General features: G+C 46.0%; 2 protein-coding genes across 3 annotated transcripts; one reads left to right on the top strand and one right to left on the bottom strand.

Annotated features, from left to right (window-relative positions):
• Positions 1-753: 753 nt before the first annotated feature.
• USP39 (ubiquitin specific peptidase 39) lies at positions 754-16,091 on the bottom strand. Its single transcript, XM_083629491.1, has 13 exons — positions 15,771-16,091; positions 12,720-12,789; positions 12,179-12,273; positions 10,965-11,101; positions 10,463-10,615; positions 8,563-8,788; positions 7,547-7,624; positions 6,034-6,101; positions 4,807-4,995; positions 3,935-4,077; positions 1,876-2,011; positions 1,626-1,712; positions 754-1,230 (listed from the first exon to the last, which is right to left on the bottom strand). Exons 1-13 carry the CDS (start codon positions 15,964-15,966, stop codon positions 1,180-1,182), a joined length of 1,629 nt encoding a protein of 542 aa, XP_083485617.1. The 5' UTR covers positions 15,967-16,091; the 3' UTR covers positions 754-1,179.
• Positions 16,092-19,107: 3,016 nt separating this feature from the next.
• LOC310769871 (UPF0561 protein C2orf68 homolog) lies at positions 19,108-22,928 on the top strand. Of its 2 annotated transcripts, XM_083629734.1 has the most exons (4): positions 19,108-19,273; positions 20,564-20,679; positions 20,927-21,078; positions 21,728-22,928. In XM_083629734.1, the coding sequence occupies exons 1-4, from the start codon at positions 19,152-19,154 to the stop codon at positions 21,848-21,850; spliced, it is 513 nt and encodes a 170-aa protein (XP_083485860.1). In that variant the 5' UTR covers positions 19,108-19,151; the 3' UTR covers positions 21,851-22,928. The 2 variants fall into 2 exon arrangements, with proteins under 2 accessions (XP_083485860.1, XP_083485859.1); XM_083629733.1 differs by lacking the exon at positions 19,108-19,273 and having other exon boundaries at positions 20,042-20,679.
• The last annotated feature ends 355 nt before the right edge of the window (positions 22,929-23,283 follow it).

Here is a 23,283-nt window from a genome sequence, read left to right on the forward strand (position 1 = left end):
CAGGGAGCTGAACCCCCCCCCCCATACTGCTCTCGGGATCTAAGCCACACAGGTAGGAACAAAGCCACTGTAAATGGGCCTCCAATATCCATCCTGAGCAGTTGGTCCAGGAGGATACTATGGTCAAACTCTTGGTCTAATTTCATATGCGTCTGAGCATGAAGCTGCTGCAGCGAAGAGAACCAGAAGACCATGCTCCAGTTTTCAAGCATCATCAATTCAAACATTTGTTGTTAGCAATACCTCAATGAGACACAAGTTCTGAGATGCTACTTGATGGTTAGAACTCTTGTGTGAAAGTTATAACTATTAGCAAAAGCATGTCCAAGTTAAGTGCTACTTTCCAACTCAGGTGGCTAAACTGTGGCCTGCAGGCCATAAGCGGCCACCAAAGGGATTTCTGGTGGTCATCCAAGTGGAAGTGGCACCTGACTGGGATGGTGGTGAAGGCAGAGTGTTCGTTCTCCACCTGCCATCATAATCCTGCTTCACTACATTAAGGGGAAGCTATTGTGGCAAAGGAGGGAAGGGGTGGAAATTAATAACAACTACAGAGAGTGGACATGGCCTAGGGATGCCATTGATGCAAATGAAGTTAATAAGAGGACATGGCCCCTTTCACCCTTCAGCCACACTCACTTTAGCCATCACCGCACTTGCTCATCACGTGACCATTTCTGCTGAATGCTAGTCCAGTTTTCAGCAAAAAACTGGAGAAAAGTTTTTTTCTCTCTGGAGAAAAGACACACCATATTAGAAAACCAAGTATACACTTTTAATGCACACAGGACTCAGAAGTAGTAGCCTTGAACAAAACACAAGGGGAAGGCCTTCTCCTGTTGCCCCGAAATTGATTTCAGCACTAGATAGACTTGCTGGACAGTGAAATGGGATGCGGAGTTAGCTGTGCCCAAAGAAGTCGAGAAAATACACTCTTGCCCTGTCTTCTTGCTAGTTCTTCTCCAATGAGAACATAGCCAGGACTGAGCTGCCAAGTGGCACCAAGGAGTTCATTGCCTGCTGGGCTGCTTAATGAACAGAGCCAGGAACAGGAAGAGAGAGGCTTCTAAAAGACAACACCAGCTTGACTGACCGAACACCAAACACCAGTCTCCATTTCACAGTAGAGGTGATGCTGTGATTGCATCTGCATCCTTCTGGCGCTCTCTGTTTCCCTTTTCAAGCCCCTTGCTGGTTGGTCTCCTCTTTGCTATCTCGTCTTTTCCAGATCTACAGAATCGAAACGCATTGTAACCAGAGATTGCATGCAAACAAACTTTGTTGTCTACTTCAGCTGCCTGTGCAACTGCACTCAGGCTTCTTTTTGATGCCATGTAAAGAAATTACTCCTTTTAGAGCCAGACTGATTCCAGTCCACTTGTTTAGGTTTTATGCTTTACCCCCAACAGCAAAATCTGCAAAGCTTGCACACAGAGGGAGATGTCACCTGCAGGCACCTCATTGCTGCTTGCGTTGGGACCCTGCAGGGTCTTTTTGTGCTCTTGAGGGCTCCCTGGGACCTTACAGTGGCAAAAGGCACAGCAAGCGGTTTCCATGGGATTTCACTACCTAGCAAACCTAGAGCTCTCTTCAAAACCCCACCATCACCAAAACCCAGTACTAACCTGAATGTAAGCCTCAGAGAGGGTGATCATCTGGGGAAGAATGTCTGTCACTTGCAAATCTTGCAGCTCATACCACTTGCCTGTGCCCTGCAACACCAGGAAGGAAAGCCACATCAGGAGAGAGGCTAGCAAGGAGAACAACATGGCAAAAGGGTTTGCTGCTGGAACTCGGACCAAGTTAAAGCTGCATTTTGAATGCCACTTTCAAAATCTCAGGAGTCAACAAGAGCAAGTCTGAGCTAAGACTCACATGGTGCAATACATGTATCCGGTAGGCCCCTTCTGTTGGTTTCCCATCATGCACGATGTTTGCGATGAGATCATAGGTTGTGTTCTTATGTACAGCCTGCACTTCCTCAGACAGGTATTCCCGGAGATCTACATTCCTACAGCAGGAAGGGAGGCAAGTGAGAAACTGTAAGATACAGGAGTGCCTGCAGCCTCCCTTTTGAAAGACAGAGGCCCATACAGTTCAGAAAGCTGCCTGCCAGCCTTGAATGGTCATCCCAACATGCTCAGCCCAGAAATCCTGCTTGCTGGGCTCGAGTGGTGGTGGTAGGGCAGCCACCACTTGAGCTGCTGCAGTGCATCCTGCAAAAGTCACGCTTGCGCGGGAGAAGCCCCCTGGAAGGGGGCTGTTGACAGCTACACACTCTGACTAGTAAGCAAGCCAAAATGTGTGGACCCCTGCCAAATAGAGCGCCTTCTGCTTCAGGTCTTATAGCCTGGTTCAAGGTTTGCAACGTCCAAGGGTTAGTAACAAATATATAGGTTTGTATGCTGAAAGAAACAGGAAACAGAGAGAAGGTACGACCTCCTTTACTTGACAGTCTCAAGAGCCAGTGTCCAATTATTTGAATGCCAGCATGGGTCAAAATTGTGAGAACCAGGAGACTAACAAAAGTGAAATGTGGGAAAGGCTCACTCCTGCTGAGACCCTGCTCAGAATGCTGTAGGTGATACTCAGAAGTGTACAGTAAGAGGCAGAGTCTGTGCCAGCAGCTACAATCACATATAGAGCCATTGCCATAAACTAGTTTTAAAGAAGGGGCTAAGAGGGTGGTATACAGGCTGCTCTCTCCCACCCCAAGTGGGCTGCCAGCGAGTGGTTTCCACTGTCACTACTTCCAGCAAATGGCTCTCTGGCCTTTGAATTAATTGGCAACTGCAGAAAGGAGAGAAACAAGCTATTAACTTGGTGGTAGTAATGGTGGTTCCTGACGGCAATGCCCCCCCACTGCCACTGCACTGAGAATGTCAGTGCCCCTGCCAAACAGCTTGATGAAAAGTGGTGTGCAAATACTTGAAATAAAAATGGAAATTAAAATCCCTGGCCTCCCCAGGTATTATTATTTATTTAGAGCATTAGTACCTCGCTCTTCAGCCCCCAAAGCTCCCAGAACAGCTTACATACAATCAAAATAAGACAGTCCCTGTCCACAGGCTTACAATCTAAAAAACATGACATACATGACCAGCTGCTGGCACAGTTCAGGGGCAGAAGGTGCTTGATGGAGGCGGCCTCTCACACCAGAACCAATGGAGTGAGCTCTGCTTTGCACTCAGGGGGAGGAAAGACTGCTGGGGGAAACTCTGGAGAGTCCTAGCCAGTCAGTGTGGACAATACCAAAGTAGACTGACTAACTGTCTGCCTCAATATAGAGGCCTTCCGCAATTTGATGCTGTCAGGTGTTTTCAACTACAAATCTCATCAGCCCCAGCAAGAAAGGCCATATAATGCTGGAGCTGATGATAGTTGTAGTCCAAAACACTAAGAGCACCAGGCTGGGTTAGTTTGGTATAAAGCAGGGGTAGGCAACCTAAGGCCCGGGGGCTGGATGTGGCCCAATCGCCTGCTCAATCCGGCCCAAGGACGGTCCAGGAATCAGCGTGTTTTTACATTAGTAGAATGTGTGCTTTTATTTAAAATGCATCTCTGGGGTTTTGTGGGGCATAGGAATTCGTTCATTTTTTTCTTCAAAATATAGTCCGGCCCACCACATGGTTTGAGGGACGGTGGACTGGCCCACGACTGAAAAAGGTTACTGATCCCTGGTATAAAGCAACACAATGGCAACTGGTCATTTTAAGAACTCTAAGAAAAAGTGCCTGGGTTTTCTTTTCCCTTCTAAACCATTTCCCTTTCTGTGTTTTGTCTTTCAGATTGTAAGCCTGAGAGCAGGGACTGACTCAACACTGATATCTGCAGGCAGCTCTGGGAGCCTCTGCATCAGACAGCACCTCAAGTTCATGAAGACAAACCAGGACACAGGTCACGGCCACATCCCATAGAGAAAGGCAGCACCTACGTGATGGGGAAGTTGACAATGGTGGGGTTCTTCTCCACAAAGAAATTGTTTTTGGTGAACCTCTTGATGCAGAAGATGAGGTAAGGAGGCAACTTGGTGAGCTGGAAACGCTTTAGGAAGTTCTCCTTATAGGTTTTATATTCCTGAAGGAGAGAAAAACAACGCTTGGAAACATACTTTTCTCAGGGAATCTTGCACTGTGCTGAACTCTGCACCTTTGGGATCTCTTTTCAACTAGCATGATTGCCCTGCATCTACCCAAAGAACCACTTTTAAGTCAGAGAAAAGTAAACCATGTTTAGGCACAGAACAAGAACACTGGGCTTCCCTTGATAATCCCCGCTTGGCCCAGGGCACTAAAGCCCACCTTCCCCACCCTGGACATCCCCTCCCAATGCTTTGGACTACGACTCCATCAACCCCAGGCACCACAGCCGCGCTCCCTTCTTACAGCTGTACAAAATATCTGGAGGGTACATGGCTGGCAAAGTCTGCCCCAAGTGAGCCCTTCCCCTAAATGGGAATCCAAATCTCAAGAGTACTCTCACCAAAAACTTCAACATTCCCTTTTTGTGGGATCTTTCTTGGGATTGTTCTAATAAAAGTCAGATTGTTCCTCCCTACTGCACCCCAGTGCCCTTTGTTTCCCTTGTTATTTTATTGATTGTATTTACATCCTACACAGTCTCGTGTTCCCCCTTTCAAGCCACGTTTTTCTCCACTGATTAATGAGAGAGTCACGATGCCAACATTTGGAAGGTGTGATGCCTGAAGTCAGCACCACGGACCTCTCAATCTGGATTGTGGCTTCCAGCTCCAATCCTCCTTGTTGCGGGGATGTGGGTGTGGAAGCAGAGAGGGGAGAATGTAACCTTTTCTGTAATTCCGTTGAACTTGGCCAGGATGTTGAAAAGCGGTACTTGGGGAATGATGAGTTGCTCCTTCTCATCCTTGTACAGGGGAGCCGTGGGGAGGTCCAGGGTTAGATACATGAAAGTGGATTCCACCATTTTCTCCTGGTATTCGTCATTCTGGAGCAGCTGCTCCTTCTCCTCTGCTGGCTGAGAGAGGGAGACACCGAGAATGAGAAAAACAAAGCAGGTAGTGAGGAAGAAAAAGACTTGTGGCAGACACAGCTGGATGCAAGGATCCAGTAAGAAAAGTGTGAGGAACCTTTAGGCCACCAGACTTTGAAATATACAGAAGTGTTTACTGACTGCCTACACTGGTGTTTCCCAAATCTTTTTGGGACCCCACCCCCTTGGTTCCATAAACTCATCCCCCAGTGCTCCCTATCCTATTAAAAGCATTATTTAGAACAGTAGTTTGCACAACCCACTAAGAAAGATTGTAAGACAATTCAAAACAGTGGCAATTAATTGCACATTTATTAAAAATTTAGTTAAACCTATTTAATTTAATCAACTCAACAAAACTGATGACCTTGATCCAGTGATACCAGCTATTCAAAGTCTGATAGCCATCTATACCTCCAGCACCTCCATGTAGCCTCCTCATTATTTATTCTTCATTAGATTTGTATACCCGTAAAAATCAGGGCAGTTCACATAACATTACAATATAAGCACAAAATACATAATAAAAACAAAAACAAACTGATAATGCCCCCTTCCACAACACATTTAAAAGGGATGTCAATCAGCCAAAGGCCTGGGTAAAGAGGAACCTATTTGCCTGGTGCCTAAAGGTGTATAACGAAGGTGTCTCCCTAGGGAGGCCTGGGGAGAGCATTCCGCAAGCAGGGAGCCACTGCAGAAAAGGCCCAGATCTCAGTGTCCAGGTAGGTTCAAAGGGAGATCCTTGAGGTCCTGCAGTCTTGAGACATTTCAGGCTCTTAGCGTCCCCCTGGTAACCCCCCTCCCCCCAGAGGATGGTAATGTCCACTTCGGAACCCACTGATCTTCATGGTCAAACACAGACTTAGGACTGCTTGTGTCACTACTTAAACTCTACAACGCACTTTTCTGCAGTGATAGGCTCAACAAGCATTAGCCACCTCTCGCCATCAAGGTTTTCCTGACCCCATGTGCTTTTCCCTTTTGTAATCAAGAATCTAACCCATACAATAAAGAACTTACCAGATCAGGGTGTGGCAATTTCTTGGTGAATATCCGCATGGAGCCCTGGAAAACGTCTGTCACAATGGCTACATACATAAAGAACAAAGTAAAGGAAATTGCTTTTATCCCTTGTTGCCCAACCTCCTCAAAGTTTGATATATATGTTTCTTTGTTATACTAATTATTCTAATAATTTTCTTCTGTTTGTCATTAGTCACTTTGCAGTTCTCTCAAGAAGGAAAAGGGGGATAAAAGAAATAAATGCAATGAAAAAGACATTAAAGGTTAATGCCAGCCCTTCACATTTATCCCAGTTTATTAACTGGTGACCAATGGAATTAGGGTGCAAAATCAGTATAAACATCTACTTCTTTAAGCTCAATCCTGAGAATCTGGGAAATGATCATCTGATTTGGAAGATGGTGTGTAGCCTGTTCTGGATTGGAGTTGCACTTGGAAACAGCAGGTTTCCAATTAGGGAAGGGGTACCGGATCCAGCCATATCACAAGCACATATGGCCTTGGACAAAGGAAGACCCTTCCTCTGGGCTTACGTTCATCAGGTATGGCTTCTACTAGTCAGAGGTAACCTAGCCACAATTACTGTATGATATTGTCCTACTTGGGACTATTGCAAAGCACAGCTTGTTGAACTGCCCTTGAAGACTGTCTGGAAACTACAGCTAGTACCTGAACTTCTGTACACTGCAGTAACTGGGACAGAGCAGATGCCATGCATCTTGCCAGTCTTCAATCAGCTTCATAGTCTGTTTCTAACCCCAATTCAAGGTGCTGGCTTTAATTTCAAAGCTTTCAAGGCCTTAAGACCAGGATACCTCAATAACTTGATCTTTCCATGTAAACTTTCTTTGTAGGAAGACACTCAGGGACCCTTCCACTGGTCCCACCTGTGGTAAGGTGTAAATAGACAGTGCTTTTCTATTGTTGCACCCACCTCTGGAACTCACTCCCAAGGGAAGCTTACTTGACAGTCCCTTTGCTCAGGTGAATACTTAAAAAATTAAAAAATCACCCAGGTCATTTAGTTTTGACTGCCTGATTTCAAATGACTACCTGTAGTACTGCATACATCTTTAATGATGTTGTATCTTTTCCTGCATTTTGAGTGAATCATAGAATCATACGAGTTGGAAGAGACCACAAGGGCCATCGAGTCCAACCCCCTGCCAAGCAGGAAACACCATCAGAGCACTCCTGACATATGGTTGTCAAGCCTCTGCTTAAAGACCTCCAAAGAAGGAGACTCCACCACACTCCTTGGCAGCAAATTCCACTGTCGAACAGCTCTTACTGTCAGGAAGTTCTTCCTAATGTTTTGGTGGAATCTTCTTTCTTGTAGTTTGGATCCATTGCTCCGTGTCCGCTTCTCTGGAGCAGCAGAAAACAACCTTTCTCCCTCCTCTATGTGACATCCTTTTATATATTTGAACATGGCTATCATATCACCCTGTATGTATATCTGAAACACAGCACACGGGTTATTGCAGGGGTCTCAACCTCTTTTACTTACTCTTTTTCTTCTTCTTTGTCCCTCCAAGAGCAGAATGCAAGGCATTCAGGAACCAGGATAGAAAGTCAACCCCATCACCTGCAACGAGGGAAAAGATGGAGATGAAGAGCATGAAAAAGTGACAACTTCCGAAGGCAGTTCGAGGTAGAGCAGGGCTGTAAGTCTAGCACACTGCTTGGCACAAGGACTCTCACCTCTTCGGCAGCCTTCTGTAACCAGATCTTTTGGACTACAACTCCCATCAGCCCCAGCACTGAGGCAGGGAAGTCTGCTCTACAGTTAAAAGCCAACCTCCTTCCTATGAGGTGGGCAATCATGAGCTTCAGTCCTAGCAAACGAAGGGGACAAAGCGCTCAGCATTTACAAGTCCTCCCCCTCTTGTTATTTATTTACACTCCTGTTCTTCTCCAGAGGCATCCAACCATGCAAGAAGAGGAAGGAAATACTGAGTGGGATAGAGAAAGGGCCTGGGGAACAGAGGGGTGAAAAGTAGGTTGACAAAGTGGAGCAACAGTTGAGTTGAGCTGAAGGTGGAAAAGGCAGACAATGGTTTGGAGAAAACCACTAGAGCTATGAACAGAGGTCATAGAAGGAGGGTTCAGAATGTGGGGAGGGCAAATGAGAAATGCTTATCAGGTACTGTTCAACTTCCTTGGAAGAAGAGAAAGATGAAATCCATTAAAATAAATAAAACCCTCTAGAGAGTTGCCTGCCACTACAATGGTACTTCTGGTTAAGAACTTAATTCGGTCTGGAGATCTGTTCTTAACCTGAGGTACCACTTTAGCTAATGGGGCCTCCCCCTGCCGCCGCACAATTTCTGTTTTCATCCTGAAGCAAAGTTCTTAACCTGAGGTACTATTTCTGGGTTAGCAGAGTCTGTAACCTGAAGTGTCTGTAACCCGAGGTACCACTGTATTTAAGAGTAGCTACATCTGATAAAGGTGGCCACTACAGCGTTCCTCTAATCTCTTAGTACCAGCAAAATACAAGAAGCCCCCCCCCCCATGTCCCACCTTGCTTGGTGATCTGGAAGTTCTTCTTGCTGCAGAGAACCACAGCCTGCAGCATTTCATGGGGGGAGACGTGAGCTTTGAAATTTCGAGGATTCCATAGTTTCCTCATGAGCTCTCCAAACCTCTGAACCAGCAGAAACATGATGTCTCCTGGAGGGCGCTTGATATTCTTGTAGTTCTCCTCTTCCAAAAAATAATTCCGCAGTGGTGGGACATTAGACAGGGCCTAGGCATGGAGAGGTTAAAGATCAGGGACAAAATACTCCACTTATGTCAAAGTACAGCCTCTACCACCACAAAAACTTATCAGGTTAAAAATCTAACATTCTGTAACCCACTCAGTTAATTTGTACAATACAATATTTGTACAATACAAATATCAGAGTGCCATCCCAAGTCCACCATATCACCTTGCTCCATTTAATTTTAATCATTGTGTATTCCAGTCTTCCCATGCACGATGCCCTCAAGATGTCTTGGGCAACAACTCCCAACAGCCCCAGCCAGCAGTGTTGCATGTGTTACGATATGGATGCAATGCTGCTGCAAAGTGCTAGCTTGAAAACAAAACATGATGGGAATGTTGGGACTGCCCGTGGGAAACAGAGGGACAGTCATTTCACAGTGCGAAGCACCGGAATTAGCTCAGAGTGTAATATGAGCTCTTCCGTTTGTTCCTGTCCAGGAAGAGCAGGAAGTGTTTGTCACTAGACTGCTGGAGTTTGAAGAGAGCAGTCATGTTTTTTGTAACGCTGCAAAGACAGAAATAAAGGCATGTAAATACGTTTCTGTCTATCTCTTTCCCCTGCCAGGGGGGGGCAGGAAAGAGGGGTGTGTTCTTCTCACACTGAGAAGGATCGCCTATTGCGACCTAGCGTGGATCTTGCTGGGGAATGCAGCCAGGGAGGTCAACAGGAGATCAAGCCGGGTGCCTGGGAGAGTTGCCAGTTTCTCCTGATATGGGTTTGATTTTCGACAGTATGATGGTGGGCCGAAAGAGTGTCATGCTGACTGGGGCTGATACAGGGTTATAGTCCAAAACATCTCAAAGGCTTAGGTTGGGGAAGGCTGGATTATTCCCTTTCACCCATTGTATTATTTTAATCTGTGAATTATAGGAACTCCAGCATTAAATTTTGTAATCCTGCCAGGCACCAATCAGAAAATAGTAGTACTAAGAAACTGTTATGAAGGCATGAATGATGATTGCCAGGCACCAACTGAACATGCTCAGCTGGTAGTGAATGAGCCTCTTCACGTCAGGGCTATGGGTTTGAGCCCTATGTACTGCAAAAGATTCCTCATGGTCCCTTTCCAACTCTATAATTCTATGCCCAAGCCCACCCTGCCCATTATCTTGAATTCAGTGTCTGTATTTGAGCTAGTAGCACCAACAGGTCAGATACAAGTAAATAAGATGTTCAAGTATCTGGAAGAAGATAGGCTGTTAGACACGTAAACAACCACACAAACCATGCTGCATATTCCTTGGCTTCCGCATTTTGTCTCTGACCCAGGGTCAGGTCAACAAGCAAATCCCAGCAACACAATGGAGCAAAATTCCTTTACATGGGGAAGTTTACACTGACGTTATAGTGATGGATTTCCTAGTCACTCAATGCTCCCAAGAAAAAAGGAGAGTTGTGAAAAATGATTCCATTCTCAAAAGAAAACTCGTGGAACTAAAGTAGCTTTCGGAAAACAGAACAGATTTCTGACAGCTGGCTAAGACTACTGTGTGTACTTTCAATACTTAGAATTATAGGCTTGGAAAGTTCAGCCCCGCTGACAAGGCAGAAAACCCAACTATTATATAACCATCCCTAATGGGTGGCCATCAAACCTCCCAAACCTTCACTGAAGTATCTCCCTCTTCTCCATTTCAAAGATGTCACAGTACCTGGAGAATTGCATTAGCGTAATCATTTGCTTTGATGTTGTTCAATCCCACAATGCCCGGCAGGTATGTGGTGCCATCATAGGCTCGGGAGAGTTTGGCTTGCTTATCCAAGTTGGAAATGTGTTGCTTGGTGAAGGTGGGCTTCAGGACATACTGTGAGGGGAGGAGAGGATAAACAGGACTGAATATGCTGCTGAAAATTCCGGCTTGACCTTTATGTTAAGAGAAAGTTTTTTTTTATAAAAACAAATTAGTTAAGACTTAGTTCTTACTAGATTAAAACAAAGTCTACAAAAATACGTGTCTCTAAAGTTCCATTCCAGACATATGTGAGACATGCTCAGGTAAAGACAACTTTCTGGGGCGCAACATAAACTGCCTCTGAAACGAGGGTTGGGGGCAGCAAAAAAAGCACATGGAAGCTCAATGTGGCAGAGTCACAATGTTAGGCAAGAGCCTACTGTTTCCACCCCCCACATCCTTCATAGGGAAGACAACATACGGTGATATCCTCAAGCGAAGAGTCAATGATTTCATAGTTGTCCGGCAGACAATAGAACTTCAAGGTGTGAAGGTTGAGGAAGACGTGATGGCTGAACTGTACACTGTGAATGTAAGCATGGGATTTCAAGCCCCGACCTGCAAAGAAGACAGGAGGCAAGCAAGAAACAAACTGTGAATAAGACAGGATTGCAGTATTGGCTTCTAGTAATGGAACTTCCCCAAGCAATCCTAAGAACTACCATGGATATTTGTTATCTGCATTATACTGTGCTTGTGGTAGTAAAGCCACAGTGATACAATTAGCTGGTGGCAAAGAATGACCAGCTGTTTTGGGAACTAAATAACTTCAAATCCACATGGAAGGGAAAGTTTTCAGCTTGGTTAGGTTTAAAACCTCCCAAAGGTAGGCTGTGGACTTGAAAGAAGTCCAGATTTAAGGAAATTAATAGCAAGGATGTTCAAAGGCAAAGAAGATGAAGGAAGAGAGCACCAAGGATTCAAAAAGCGGAACCAAGCTGGTTGGGAAATGAAGCTTGAGAAAAAGGGCGGAGGCAACAAAGAACTGAGAGATGTATCATGTTTAACAGGCTCATGGACTTTGTGCAAGTGAGGGGAAAAGTGAGCACCAGCGAGCCTGGGCAATGGAAGGGTGGCTGAAGGAAATGGCCCAGGGCAGTCAATGGCCTGGACTGCAATGGATAGTTGAGACAGAGATGAAGAAGTGAAGAGGAAACGAGAAAAGTAGACCTATTTGTAGAGGGGCAGCCAAAGGAGGTTTGGAAGGCTGGGAATTATGGGCCAGAGAGGCACAGAGTTGCTAGGACTGACATTTAGACCCTGATGGGACGGTTGCCACCTCTGATTTCCGTTGCCACTGCAGCATTGTGATCAGCCAACTCGAAGGACCAACCAAGGGTAGATTAAAGCCTGCATTTCAAATGCTGATTTCAGCAGATCAATTTATTCCATGACTGCAGGCTTCTAGCAGTATAGTAAAAAGATTACAATAGATCACCATCACCCCAGCTTCATTTGTGAGATCTCTTTGAACATAAGAGTCACATTAGCAGTAACATCATGCAAGGCATTTCACATGACAACTACTCCTGCTAGGTTGGTCCCAGGTTCATTTGCCACAGAGGTAGTGTAGTCATACTGAACTGGTATTCTGTCTGTAAAGGAAGCACATAATGCCAAAGCATACTTACTTACCCTGAAAATATTTCCCACACACCAAACAAGCATAAACGTTGATATGGGAGAGCGAGATTGAACACAGCTTCTCAAAGTCAAAGTCGAGAACGCTCCTACAGTGGCAGAACATTGGTAAATTAATCCCACCAGACAGATACCCCAATCAAACACTATTCAACTTAATCTGGGAGGAAGCCAGCATGGTCCACATGACACTACACAAAACAAACTGGACTATAAAGGTACTGCTCAGCTGCGGATTTTGGAGGTTTTTCTTGTGGACCAAAAAGGTCATCTTTGCTTTTTATAAATATACAATGCACACCCATAACAACCTCAATTTAGATCTAATAAGTAAATATTACATGTATTTCAGTTAGTCTTGTTTAGTTTACTAATTGTTCCCCATAGTTTGAACATTTAAAGAAATTCTACATCTTTGCTAAAGTTGCAAACTGCCTATTTGAATTTTTCACCACCACCAACATGGTTTTAAATCTCTGCATGTGCATTGCGACAATATATACTGCTCCCTGCTTTGCTTCATCTTGGTACTGACTTGTTTATGGTGTCCAAGTATGGGCAGTGCCTGCTCCGTCGGTCCTCTGGGTCGAATCGACCATATTTCACTGAAAGAGGAGACCAAACAAGAAACATGCTATACTGACATTCTTATAGATATATGTAGATATAGATACACACACACACTTAAATTTATATGAATATATACATGAGATATGCTGGAGTATTTAGCATGAAAGAATAAAAAGCATACAGAAGTAGTTTTAAATTATGCAGCAATTTGAACTACTGTAAATTGAACTTGTCCTTGGCCAAATAATTATTTGTATTGATTAGCTTCCTTAGTTACTCTTTTCAGCAGCAAAGTGACACAGAAGAAGCTAATAGCAGAATAAAAACACACCACAGCAACAGACAACCAGTGTATTAGAATCCCCTGTGCAAATTTATCTAAGATAGCACAAAAGGGCTTTAGACCTTTATTTATGCAATTTAACCCCTTACAGTGGGATAAAGATGCACGTTCAATAATTGTCAATAAGCATCCTAATACTGAATACATGATCACAGTAGTGTGTGTTTAAGACAGCAACTATCTAGGAATGAAAGCATCAACCACTTCAATTGTTGTCATTAACCTTGGTGCCAAGTATTGATCATTAGCTTGGCTTTAACCAGATGAAGAGCCTGACATACAGGTGAAACTTGAAAAATTAGAATATTGTGGAAAAGTTCATTTATTTCAGTAATTCAACTTAAAAGGTGAAACTAATATATGAGATAGACTCATGACATGCAAAGCAAGATATTTCAAGCCTTTATTTGTTACAATTGTGATGATTATGGTGTACAGCTGATGAAAACCCCAAATTAACAATCTCACAAAATTAGAATATTAAATGAAATCAGCAAAACAAGGATTGCAAATAGAGCAATATTGGACCTCTGAGAAGTAGAAGCATGCATATGTACTCAGTACTTGGTTTGGGCCCCTTTTGCATCAATTACTGCCTCAATGCGGCGTGGCATGGATGCTCTCAGCCTGTGGCACTGCTGAGGTGTTATGAAAGACCAGGAAGCTTCAATAGCAGCCTTCAGCTCTTCTGCATTGCTCGGTCTCATGTCTCTAATCTTTCTCTTGGCAATGCCCCATAGATTCTCTATGGGGTTCAGGTCAGGCGAGTTTGCTGGCCATTCAAGCACAGTAATCCCATGGGCATTGAACCAGGTTTTGGTACTTTGGGCAGTGTGGGCAGGTGCCAAGTCTTGGTGGAAAATGAAATCAGCATCCCCCATAAAGCTCGTCTGCGGAAGGAAGCATGAAGTGCTCCAAAATCTCCTGGTAGACGGCTGCGTTGACCCTGGACTTAATGAAGCACAGTGGACCAACACCAGCTGATGACATGGCTCCCCAAATCAACACAGACTGTGGAAACTTCACACTGGACTTCAAGCATCTCACATTGTGTGCCTCCCCATTCTTCCTCCAGACACCTGGTCCTTGGTTTCCAAATGAGATGCAAAAGTTGCTCTCATCAGAAAAGAGGACTTGGGACCACTGAGCAACAGACCAGTTCTTTTTTTCTTTAGCCCAGGTAAGACGCTTCTGACGTTGTTTCTTGTTCAGGAGCGGCTTGACAAGAGGAATATGACATTTGAAGCCCATCTCCAGGATCCATCTGTGTGTGGTGGCTCTTGGTGCACTAACTCCAGCCTCAGTCCACTCCTTGTGAAAGTCCCCAACACGTTTGAATAGTCTTTTCCTGACAATCCACTCCAGGCTGCGCTCATCCCTGCTGCTTGTGCACCTTTTTCTTCCACACTTTCCCCTTCTGCATAACTTTCCATTAATGTGCTTCGATACAGCACTTTGGGAACATCCAACTTCTTCTGCAATTACCTTTTGAGGCTTTCCCTCCTTATGGAGTGTCTCAATGATGGCTTTCTGCACAACTGTCAGGTCAGCAGCCTTCTCCATGATTGTGCTTCCTACTAAACCAGGCTGAGAGACCATTTAAAGGCTCAGGAACCCATTGCAGGTGTTATGGATGGAATAACTACTGCACCTTTTCACAATATTCTAATTTTCTGAGATTGTTAATTTGGGGTTTTCATCAGCTGTACACCATAATCATCACAATTATAACAAATAAAGGCTTGACATATCTTGCTTTGTATGTCATGAGTCTATCTCATATATTAGTTTCACCTTTTAAGTTGAATTACTGAAATAAATGAACTTTTCCACGATATTCTAATTTTTCGATTTTCACCTGTAAGCTTAAAGATTCTATCTGTCCACACTACTAAATAAAGAGTTGTGTAGAATTCAAAAGCATGCATAGTGTTTCATCAACAGGGACTCTTGACAAACTGTAACTCCATACAGGGGTCACATAAAGGATTAATGGCAGCAAAACAATTCATATTGACTAAGTGGCAACTTATGAAATACCCAAAGACTTGATATTTACAGACATGGCATCAGCACCGACTGACATTTTTAATTTATGAGTGGTTTACAAACTGTATTGTATTAAGCCACACAGGCAGAACTATATGCAACTACTGTACTACTGCTTCTATTTTACCAAGAGAGTGGCTAGGTTACAGGGAGATCATAACTCAAACAGAGACAATTCGATCTCTACCTAATGTGGAAAAGACCCCTGTGTGGAACCCTGGAGAGCTGCTAGGTTCCTTCTAGGCCAGCGCACTATTTTCAGCTGCAGTTGGACAACCAAAAAGGCAGCTCACAAGCAGAGCAAAAATGCCTTCTGCCCTTAAACGTCCACTACTCTGAAGTATCGTGCATCTGTGCAGGGAGGCTCCAGATTCCAGCAATTAATGTCGGAAGCTGTCTCACACCCAGGCTACTTGTCCACCCACCTCTTCTCTGCTCAGACTGGCAGTAGCTCTCTAGAAGCAGCTCCCCCTTTCCTCCGCCAAACCCTTTAAACTGGGGGTCGAGCGTTCTGCAGGCAAAGCAGCTGCTCTACGGCCACCGGCGCACATCATGTGGCAGTGAGTTCCACAGGTTGGCGCGCGTTGATTGATGGACGGGCGGCTCCCCCCCCCCCGCACCCACCGGTGGGCTCGTCGTCGTCGTCCTCGTCGAGGGGCTCCTGCTTGACCTGGGGTTCCTCGTCGGCGGGCTCCCGCTTCACCCGCAGGCCTCGAGGCGCGCCGCCCTCCCCGCCCGGCTCTGGCGGGCCGCGGCTGGACAGGGAGCTCCGCACCGACAGCGGGCGGGAATCCCGCTCCCGCTTCACCCGCCCGGACATCGCCGCGGAAGCGCGACCTTCGAAGGCGCACGCGCAGAGGAGCCTCCGGCGCGCCGTTGTTGCCGTCACGTGGAGGGCAACGGTCGCGGCGACGTCTTACGCGCGTCACTTCAGAGAGCGGCCGCAACGCGCGTCGCCCTTCATGTGCGCATGCGCATTCATTTGCTCTTTCCTGTAGCTTCTGTCGAGCTGCTGCGCAGGCGCATCGGAAGCGCGTTTGCTCAGGCTCGAGTCAGCCTTGCTCCGGAGTGCGATGGGCGCCCACATCTGCTCTGTTGCAGAAGACCAGCAGCAATTTGCAGTGCATCGTGGGCTGCATTACCCGGTGCTTTTTCTTTCTTACTTTCTTATTTATTTATTTTATTCATAAAAATATTTTATTTTTTGCTCAACAAAGCATTTAATATTCCTAATATTTATGAATATTCCTAATATTTATGAGTATTAAAAAAAAGATATCCAAGCGGTGGCCTTTCCCCAGCTGGTGCCCCGCAGAAGTTTTCGACGGAGGCTGCCTGCCTCAGACAAGTGGCCAGGAGCACAGCCTCCGAGAATTCGCCTGCTCGTCTTTCAAAGCTGCATCTGATGGGAGTCTAGCAAAAGCGGAGGGCTAACGCTGTCATAATAAATTAAGACTTGCAGGCGTTGCATGAAAGGCCCTTTGATGCTTTGGCTTGCAAGGCACAGCGAATGGCTACAGCGACGCAACAGGAGCTCTCGGCGCTGCAACATTTTGCTGCGCTTGCACTAGTCTAGATGTCAGCCGCTTTTGTTCCAGTTGCAGCGCCTGGCGCTTTCTAGCAGTGGCTCCCAAACTATTTTCGGGCCGCCGTCCTCAACCCTTGACTCTCTAAACTCACCTCCCAGGGCCTTGCCCTGTAAAAACCATCTTTTAGAATAGCAGTTTCCTTGCACGACCCCCTAAGGAAGATAACAGCGTGACAAAACTCAAAAACAGTCGCAATTAATTGCACACATTTCTTCAATAGCCAATAAAATTATTTCGTTTAATTCGACAAAACTGATGATCTCGATCCAGGGCTACCAGCTTTTCACAGCCTGACAGTCGTTTATACCTCCAGCGTCCCTTCGCCCCTTAGCGCTACCCCCCAGGGGCGTATCCAGGATTGGGGGGGGCGCAGGCCTTTTATTGGGGGGGCAGAAATTGGGGGAAGTTTCAAATAAACATTTAAATATTTAGGTGTAGTGTATAGTATAGTAAATATCAATTATTATTATTATTATTAATATTAATATTTGCACAATATGTATAGATATCTTTTGAAAATGGGAGCAAGAGCATCAAGTGGATACTTTTGTCAATCAAGCGGCGCTAGCTGTTGTATCCAATGTATTTCTTCTTGTTGTTGTTGTTTAGTCATTTAGTTGTGTCCGACTCTTTGTGACCCCATGGACCAGAGCACGCCAGGCACTCCTGTCTTCCACTGCCTCCTGCAGTTTGGTCAGACTCATGTTTGTAGCTTCGATGAAGGGGTACAGTTAGGGTTACCCCAGAAAGCCCTAAAACTGTTTGTGAATTCCCCCCCAGGCAGGCCTCGCTTCAAGCATTTTTAAAACTGCATTCTCCTCTAAGACAAAAAAAAAATTAGCTAAGCATTCATTCCTCTCTGTAACAAAAACGCTGTAACAAACCTAGAGCTGAGAACAGTAAAGCTTTTCGCTTCCCAGATCCAAGATAACCTTGTCCTGGTACATTGATTTGCAACATACTTCCGGGAGCAGAGCCAGAGAACGAAAAGCAACATTTCTATGTAAAATCTGTGAAGGGGGAGAGGGAAGAAGGGGTTTGGGGAACAGGATAAAAACCTGATGTAAAATGCTTTTTGCTGCGGCCTGTCTTTTGTGAACTGAATCACACAGGTGCCTCTGCCCCCCCCCCATGGCAGAATAAAACGCTCTTTCTCTGGATTAACCCCTTGGTGTCGTTTGGCTCCTTTTGTCTCTGCTCGGGTGCAACCAATTTTCCTACCCATGGATTAAAAAGGCTACACTGTCCAACCATCTCGTCCTCTGTCGTCCCCTTCTCCTTGTGCCCTCCATCTTTCCCAACATCAGGGTCTTTCCCAGGGAGTCTTCTCTTCTCATGAGGTGGCCAAAGTATTGGAGCCTCAGCTTCAAGATCTGTCCTTCCAGTGAGCACTCAGGGCTGATTTCCTTCAGAATGGAGAGGTTTGATCTTCTTGCAGTCCATGGGACTCTCAAGAGTCTCCTCCAGCACCAGAATTCAAAAGCATCCATTCTTCGGCCATCAGCCTTCTTTATGGTCCAGCTCTCACTTCCATACATCACTACTGGGAAAACCAGAGCTTTAACTATACGGACCTTTGTTAGCAAGGTCTAACATCTGCAACATCTGCTTTTTAAGATGTTGTCTAGGTTTGTCCTTCATACTTCATTTGTTGTTGTTGAGTTGTTTAGTGGTGTCCGCCTCTTCGTGACTCCATGGACCAGAGCACGCCAGGCACTCCTGTCTTCCACTGCCTCCCGCAGTTTGGTCAAACTCATGCTGGTAGCTTCGAGAACACTGTCCCACCATCTCGTCCTCTCTCGTCCCCTTCTCCTTGTGCCCTCCATCTTTCCCAACATCAGGGTCTTTCCCAGGGAGTCTTCTCTTCTCATGAGGTGGCCAAAGTACTGGAGCCTCAGCTTCAGGATCTGTCCTTCCAGTGAGCACACAGGGCTGATTTCCTTCAGAATGGAGAGGTTTGATCTTCTTGCAGTCCATGGGACTCTCAAGAGTCTCCTCCAGCACCATAATTCAAAAGCATCCATTCTTCGGCAATCAGCCTTCTTGATGGTCCAGCTCTCACTTCCATACATCACTACTGGGAAAACCAGAGCTTGAACTAGACGGACCTTTGTTGACTTTTTAAGATGCTGTATTTCTTACCCCTAAGAAAATTCGCTGCGCCGCAAGAAGCAAGTTTCTGTTCTGAAAGTGCGGCCCAGAGGGGGACAGTTCGCGACCCGCCGGCTTGGCGGCTGCTGGAGGCGGGTCCCTGCCCCGAGGGCCTGGCAAGCGGGGACCGCCGCGCTTCTGGGCTCGCCCGGGGGCTCCTCCCACCCCGCTCCCGCCGCCCGCGCCAACCCGCGGAGAAGGCGGCGCCGGGCCTGGCGGCGCGGCGGAGGCTTCCGGAGGCCGAGAGGGAGGCGGGCCGGCTTCGATGGACTCGGCGGGGACGCGGGCGGCGCGGGAGAGCCCGGCCTGGGGCGGCTGTCGGCCGGGAGGGCGCCTGGACATGAGCCACGGCTTCGTGCGGCACATCCGGCGCAACCAGATCGCCAGGTACCGGCGCGGGAGCTCCTGGGCCCAGCGGGGGAGCCCCGGCCCGCCCCACTTCCAGGAGGGCTTTGCTGCCGCTCTCCCTTCTTTGGGGGCGAAGGAACGGCAGCAGCAGCAGCAGGAAAGCGATGGCTAAGAGACCTCGCTGGGGAGGCCGGTCTTGTCTGAATGCTCACCGCAACCCCGTAAAGTAGGCCATTGGGGCCGGGAGTGTTTGGGTGAGTTCATGGCAAAGCAGGAGATTCGGGCCAGAGACTTCCGGCTCAGTCTCCGGGTCTTACTCGCAGGTATGTGGGGCGCGATGAGGACCAGACCCTTCTTCGGTTGTGCTGCATCTCCCTTCTTTTTATTGTTAACTATTGCAATGTGTGAGAAATAACACCAGCTTGAATAATTCCATTTTTGGTGATCATTGCGTTTTCCAGGTGGTATGTCAGTAACTTATGCCAGCCCTGCTAGGTAAGTCAGTATTTTCTCAAAATCAAAGTGAGATATTATGTTGATTTCTCTAGGTATGTATGGAATATAAGTCATTGGTCTTCTTTTGCAGTTTTTGCTGTTGCTAAGACAATGGAACCGTCTGCATACAAAAAGCACGACTGAAATCCAGTCCAGTACTATCACCGCAATCCTACTTAGAAATCTTACTTAGAAATCCGAGGGAATAAGGCAGCAAGCCTGCTCCCACTTACCTGGGAGTAAACCCCATTGAATTGTGTAGTACTTGCTTCTGAGTAGACATGGTTAGGATTGTGTTGCAAGTCCTGTGGAATGCAGTGGGCTTTACTACTAACTACACATACAAAGAATTACACAGCTATTAAATAGTAAAAACAAAAATGTAGGTTTCATTTCTGAAAACATTTATCTGAGACTCTGAGTAAGTTTATTGAAATCACTTGGATTGGTCTCTGAACATGTGTCCTATAGGGTTCTTTTGGGTGTTCATAGCCAGTGGAGGGAAAGATGGTGCTCATCTTGCAAAACCTTAATCGATTATTGTAATAATAAAATGAATCAACTGACAAGTTAATTCCTTTTATAACTGTTTGCAGGATTGCACTCAAAGGGAACAAAGTTTTGGCCAAACTTGGGTTGGGTATAAATGAAGCTGACATTTTTAGCAATAAAAATATTAAATGAAATTGTTTTAAAGGATTTATTGGTGAGGAGACGGGACTATTTGACAGGTCTGGAGTACCACATGAGATTTCTTCCCAGCAATTGTGCATTTCTTCAACCCTCGAAAGTGTCCTATGAAAAGACTGTGTTGTCTTCCCACTTCCTCTCCAGGGACGACTATGATAAGGAGATGAAGGAAGCTAAGGAAAAGGTAAAGAAGAGGCATACACCAGCCCCAGCCAGGCCCAAGAAACCAGATCAGCAGGTCTATCACCCCTGCCGGAGAAGTGAGTTAACTATCAACTATCCATCTTCCCATGTTTCTGTTGTGGTAACAATTACTCTGGCAAAGGGAGATGTCAGGACTCCATACTCCGTGCTTCAAAGAACAGGGCCCTTTGCTGAAGCTTTTATTGGCACAAATAGGATGGGGCCAAGATGTGAATACCTTTTCCTGGGACCACATTTTATATGTGGATGCCAAACAGCAAGACAAACAGCTGCCTCCCTTGCCATTTCCTCTTTGCTTTTCAGGTAGAGCTGAAACCATATCTGGCCTGGAGTATGAGGGATCCAGTGAAAGCAGCTCCAGTACAGAACCAGACCAGCTCTCTTCTGGACCAGCTCTCTTCTGCCTGGAATATGAGGCTGACAGTGGAAAGATCACTTCCATTGTTGTACACCAGGTATGTGACTGGGTGGCATGCTGGGGCAAACCTGGGTTTCCTTTTGCATTGCCATCATGTCTGCTGCCTGTAGTTATTATGTATTAATAACCTTCCACATATATCCAAAGGTGATTTATGAAATATAATAAAAACAGGTAAAAATAGTTCCAAAGCAGTTAAAAACAACAACGGAAGAGAAGTTTCAAAACCGTAGAAAGTGGATGTATATGGCAGAAACCTATTCAGCTGCCTGGGAAAGCTTACAAAATCAACGGTACTTAGGAAACTGGCTGGCTTACATAAAACCAGGACACCCCAAAATTGTTGGGCTTCTTTTTGTGAAACCACCAAAATTACTGACCCTTTTTTAAGGAACACCCTAAAATGCCCAAAAACGTGATTTTTCGATTGACTTGCTTAAGATCCAGGACAAAGTGCCACCTTTCGGAAATGCCCCCCAGACATCAATTCCACCTTTGAAATCCTGGTAATGTCCAGCAAAATCCGGACATACGTCAGCCGTAGCTTACAGGCTTTTCAGCCATGGGGTGGAGTGCAAAGTGTTTTGCTTTTGGAAATCTCCCTAGTGGTTTCCCATTCCCTGTGCATGGTAATGTAGATGTTTTGAACCTGCCATTTTAATGGGGCCTTTCCTTCTTTCACATAGGACAATGACCCTGATGAGGTAGCCGAGAAGGTCAGTGCTCAGAACCAGCTGGAACCAGCTATGCGCGAGGCCCTGAGGCAGCGGGTGCAGGAGGAGCTGGAGAAGCGGCGGGTGAAGCGCTGAGGGACTCGTCTGGAGGCCTGTGCTGTTTGCTAATGCTTACCTGGGAAACACTTTCTGGGAAGGGGGAGATGTCCCATAGCTGTTGGTTTGAAGCCTTTAAGAGGGGCAGGGAATTAGCTGAACCCTGGCACAAGGTGGGACTGGCCATTGTAGCTTCCTCCTCCTGAGACACAGCTGAGACACTGCGCCCTGGATGAGTGATTTGGAGGAGCAGTAGGAGAATCTCTTTTGCGAACAGCTTGCGTTCTCTTGGAGACCTACACAGAAAGAAGCAGACCCGTTGAAACTTGGTCAGACGTCTCCTTTATAGCCCTGGGCAATTGGCTCATGACCAACCTTCTGTCAAACCTTCTGTCTCCCCTCTCTTGGGATTAGCCAAACTGTTGGCTGTTGTATCTCTAGGTATAAGGTGAATACAGACCAAGGGGGACATTTCATATTGTTGCTCAACAATCTTTCTGTGGGTGAAAAGTGCTTGAACCCATGTCGTAGCATTTGGGTGAGCACTTACTAGTTCCCTGCAATTTGTCTGGGCAGGAGACATAAACAACTTTACAACTGGAATGCCTTTGGGTGATTGTGATTTGACCCAGCATCTCTCGGGTGGGACTGGCAAGTCAGTCTTCCAAGAGCACTGGAGGGCTGCTGGCCCTTGTGCTGCATTATGCAGAAGGTATTTGACTTCAAGGGGGCTGTTGGAGTCAACAAGCCTTGTTCAGACTTAGACATGTCCATTCTACAGCGTATTTTTTCTGCCTGTAGACTCTTTCCCCTCAAAATAGGGCTGCATAGGTTGATTTTCAGCTTTCATTTATGTTGTTAGGATATGGGCAATTGACTGGGTTTCATCCAACATTTGGCGGGATTTTCTTGGGGCTAGGGATGCTGTTGTGCAGTGCTCTTTTCATCAACAAATCTTCTGAAAAACACGCCACATGATTGTTAATAAACGCATGCAACCTGCTGTTTCGCATTAGTCCTTTGCTGCAGCTAAGAACAGAATCCTGGAATGTGTTCTAAGGGCTTTAATCCTCCCATGACCCTTCCTCTGGAAGGAAAATATATTTCTGTTTGCCTATGTTTCCTGATGCAATTCTTTGTCTCCTTTTATATTTCAAATATAATTCAGTATCTAGTTTACAGCATCCTCCATAAATCTGCTTTGAGATTTAGCTGCCTATAGAAACACAGGAAGCTTATTTCTGCCAGTGGAGGCTACTTGTTCATCTAGCCTAGTAGCTAGTTCTAAAAGGAGAAGGGATTTTATAAAATTGAGGTGGAGGCGCACAAGCACACAGCAGAGAGGGGGGTAATGGAATTTCACTCTCATGAATACTCAGTGGCTTTTCCATAGTCAGCATATGGTGTTTGCAATCTATTATTATTGGAAACTGGACTTGGAGGCCAAGACTCAGGCCCAGCCGCTCATCTTG

Source organism: Podarcis filfolensis (assembly GCF_964270895.1).
Source record: "Podarcis filfolensis genome assembly, chromosome: 8".
Lineage (NCBI taxonomy): Eukaryota > Metazoa > Chordata > Lepidosauria > Squamata > Lacertidae > Podarcis > Podarcis filfolensis.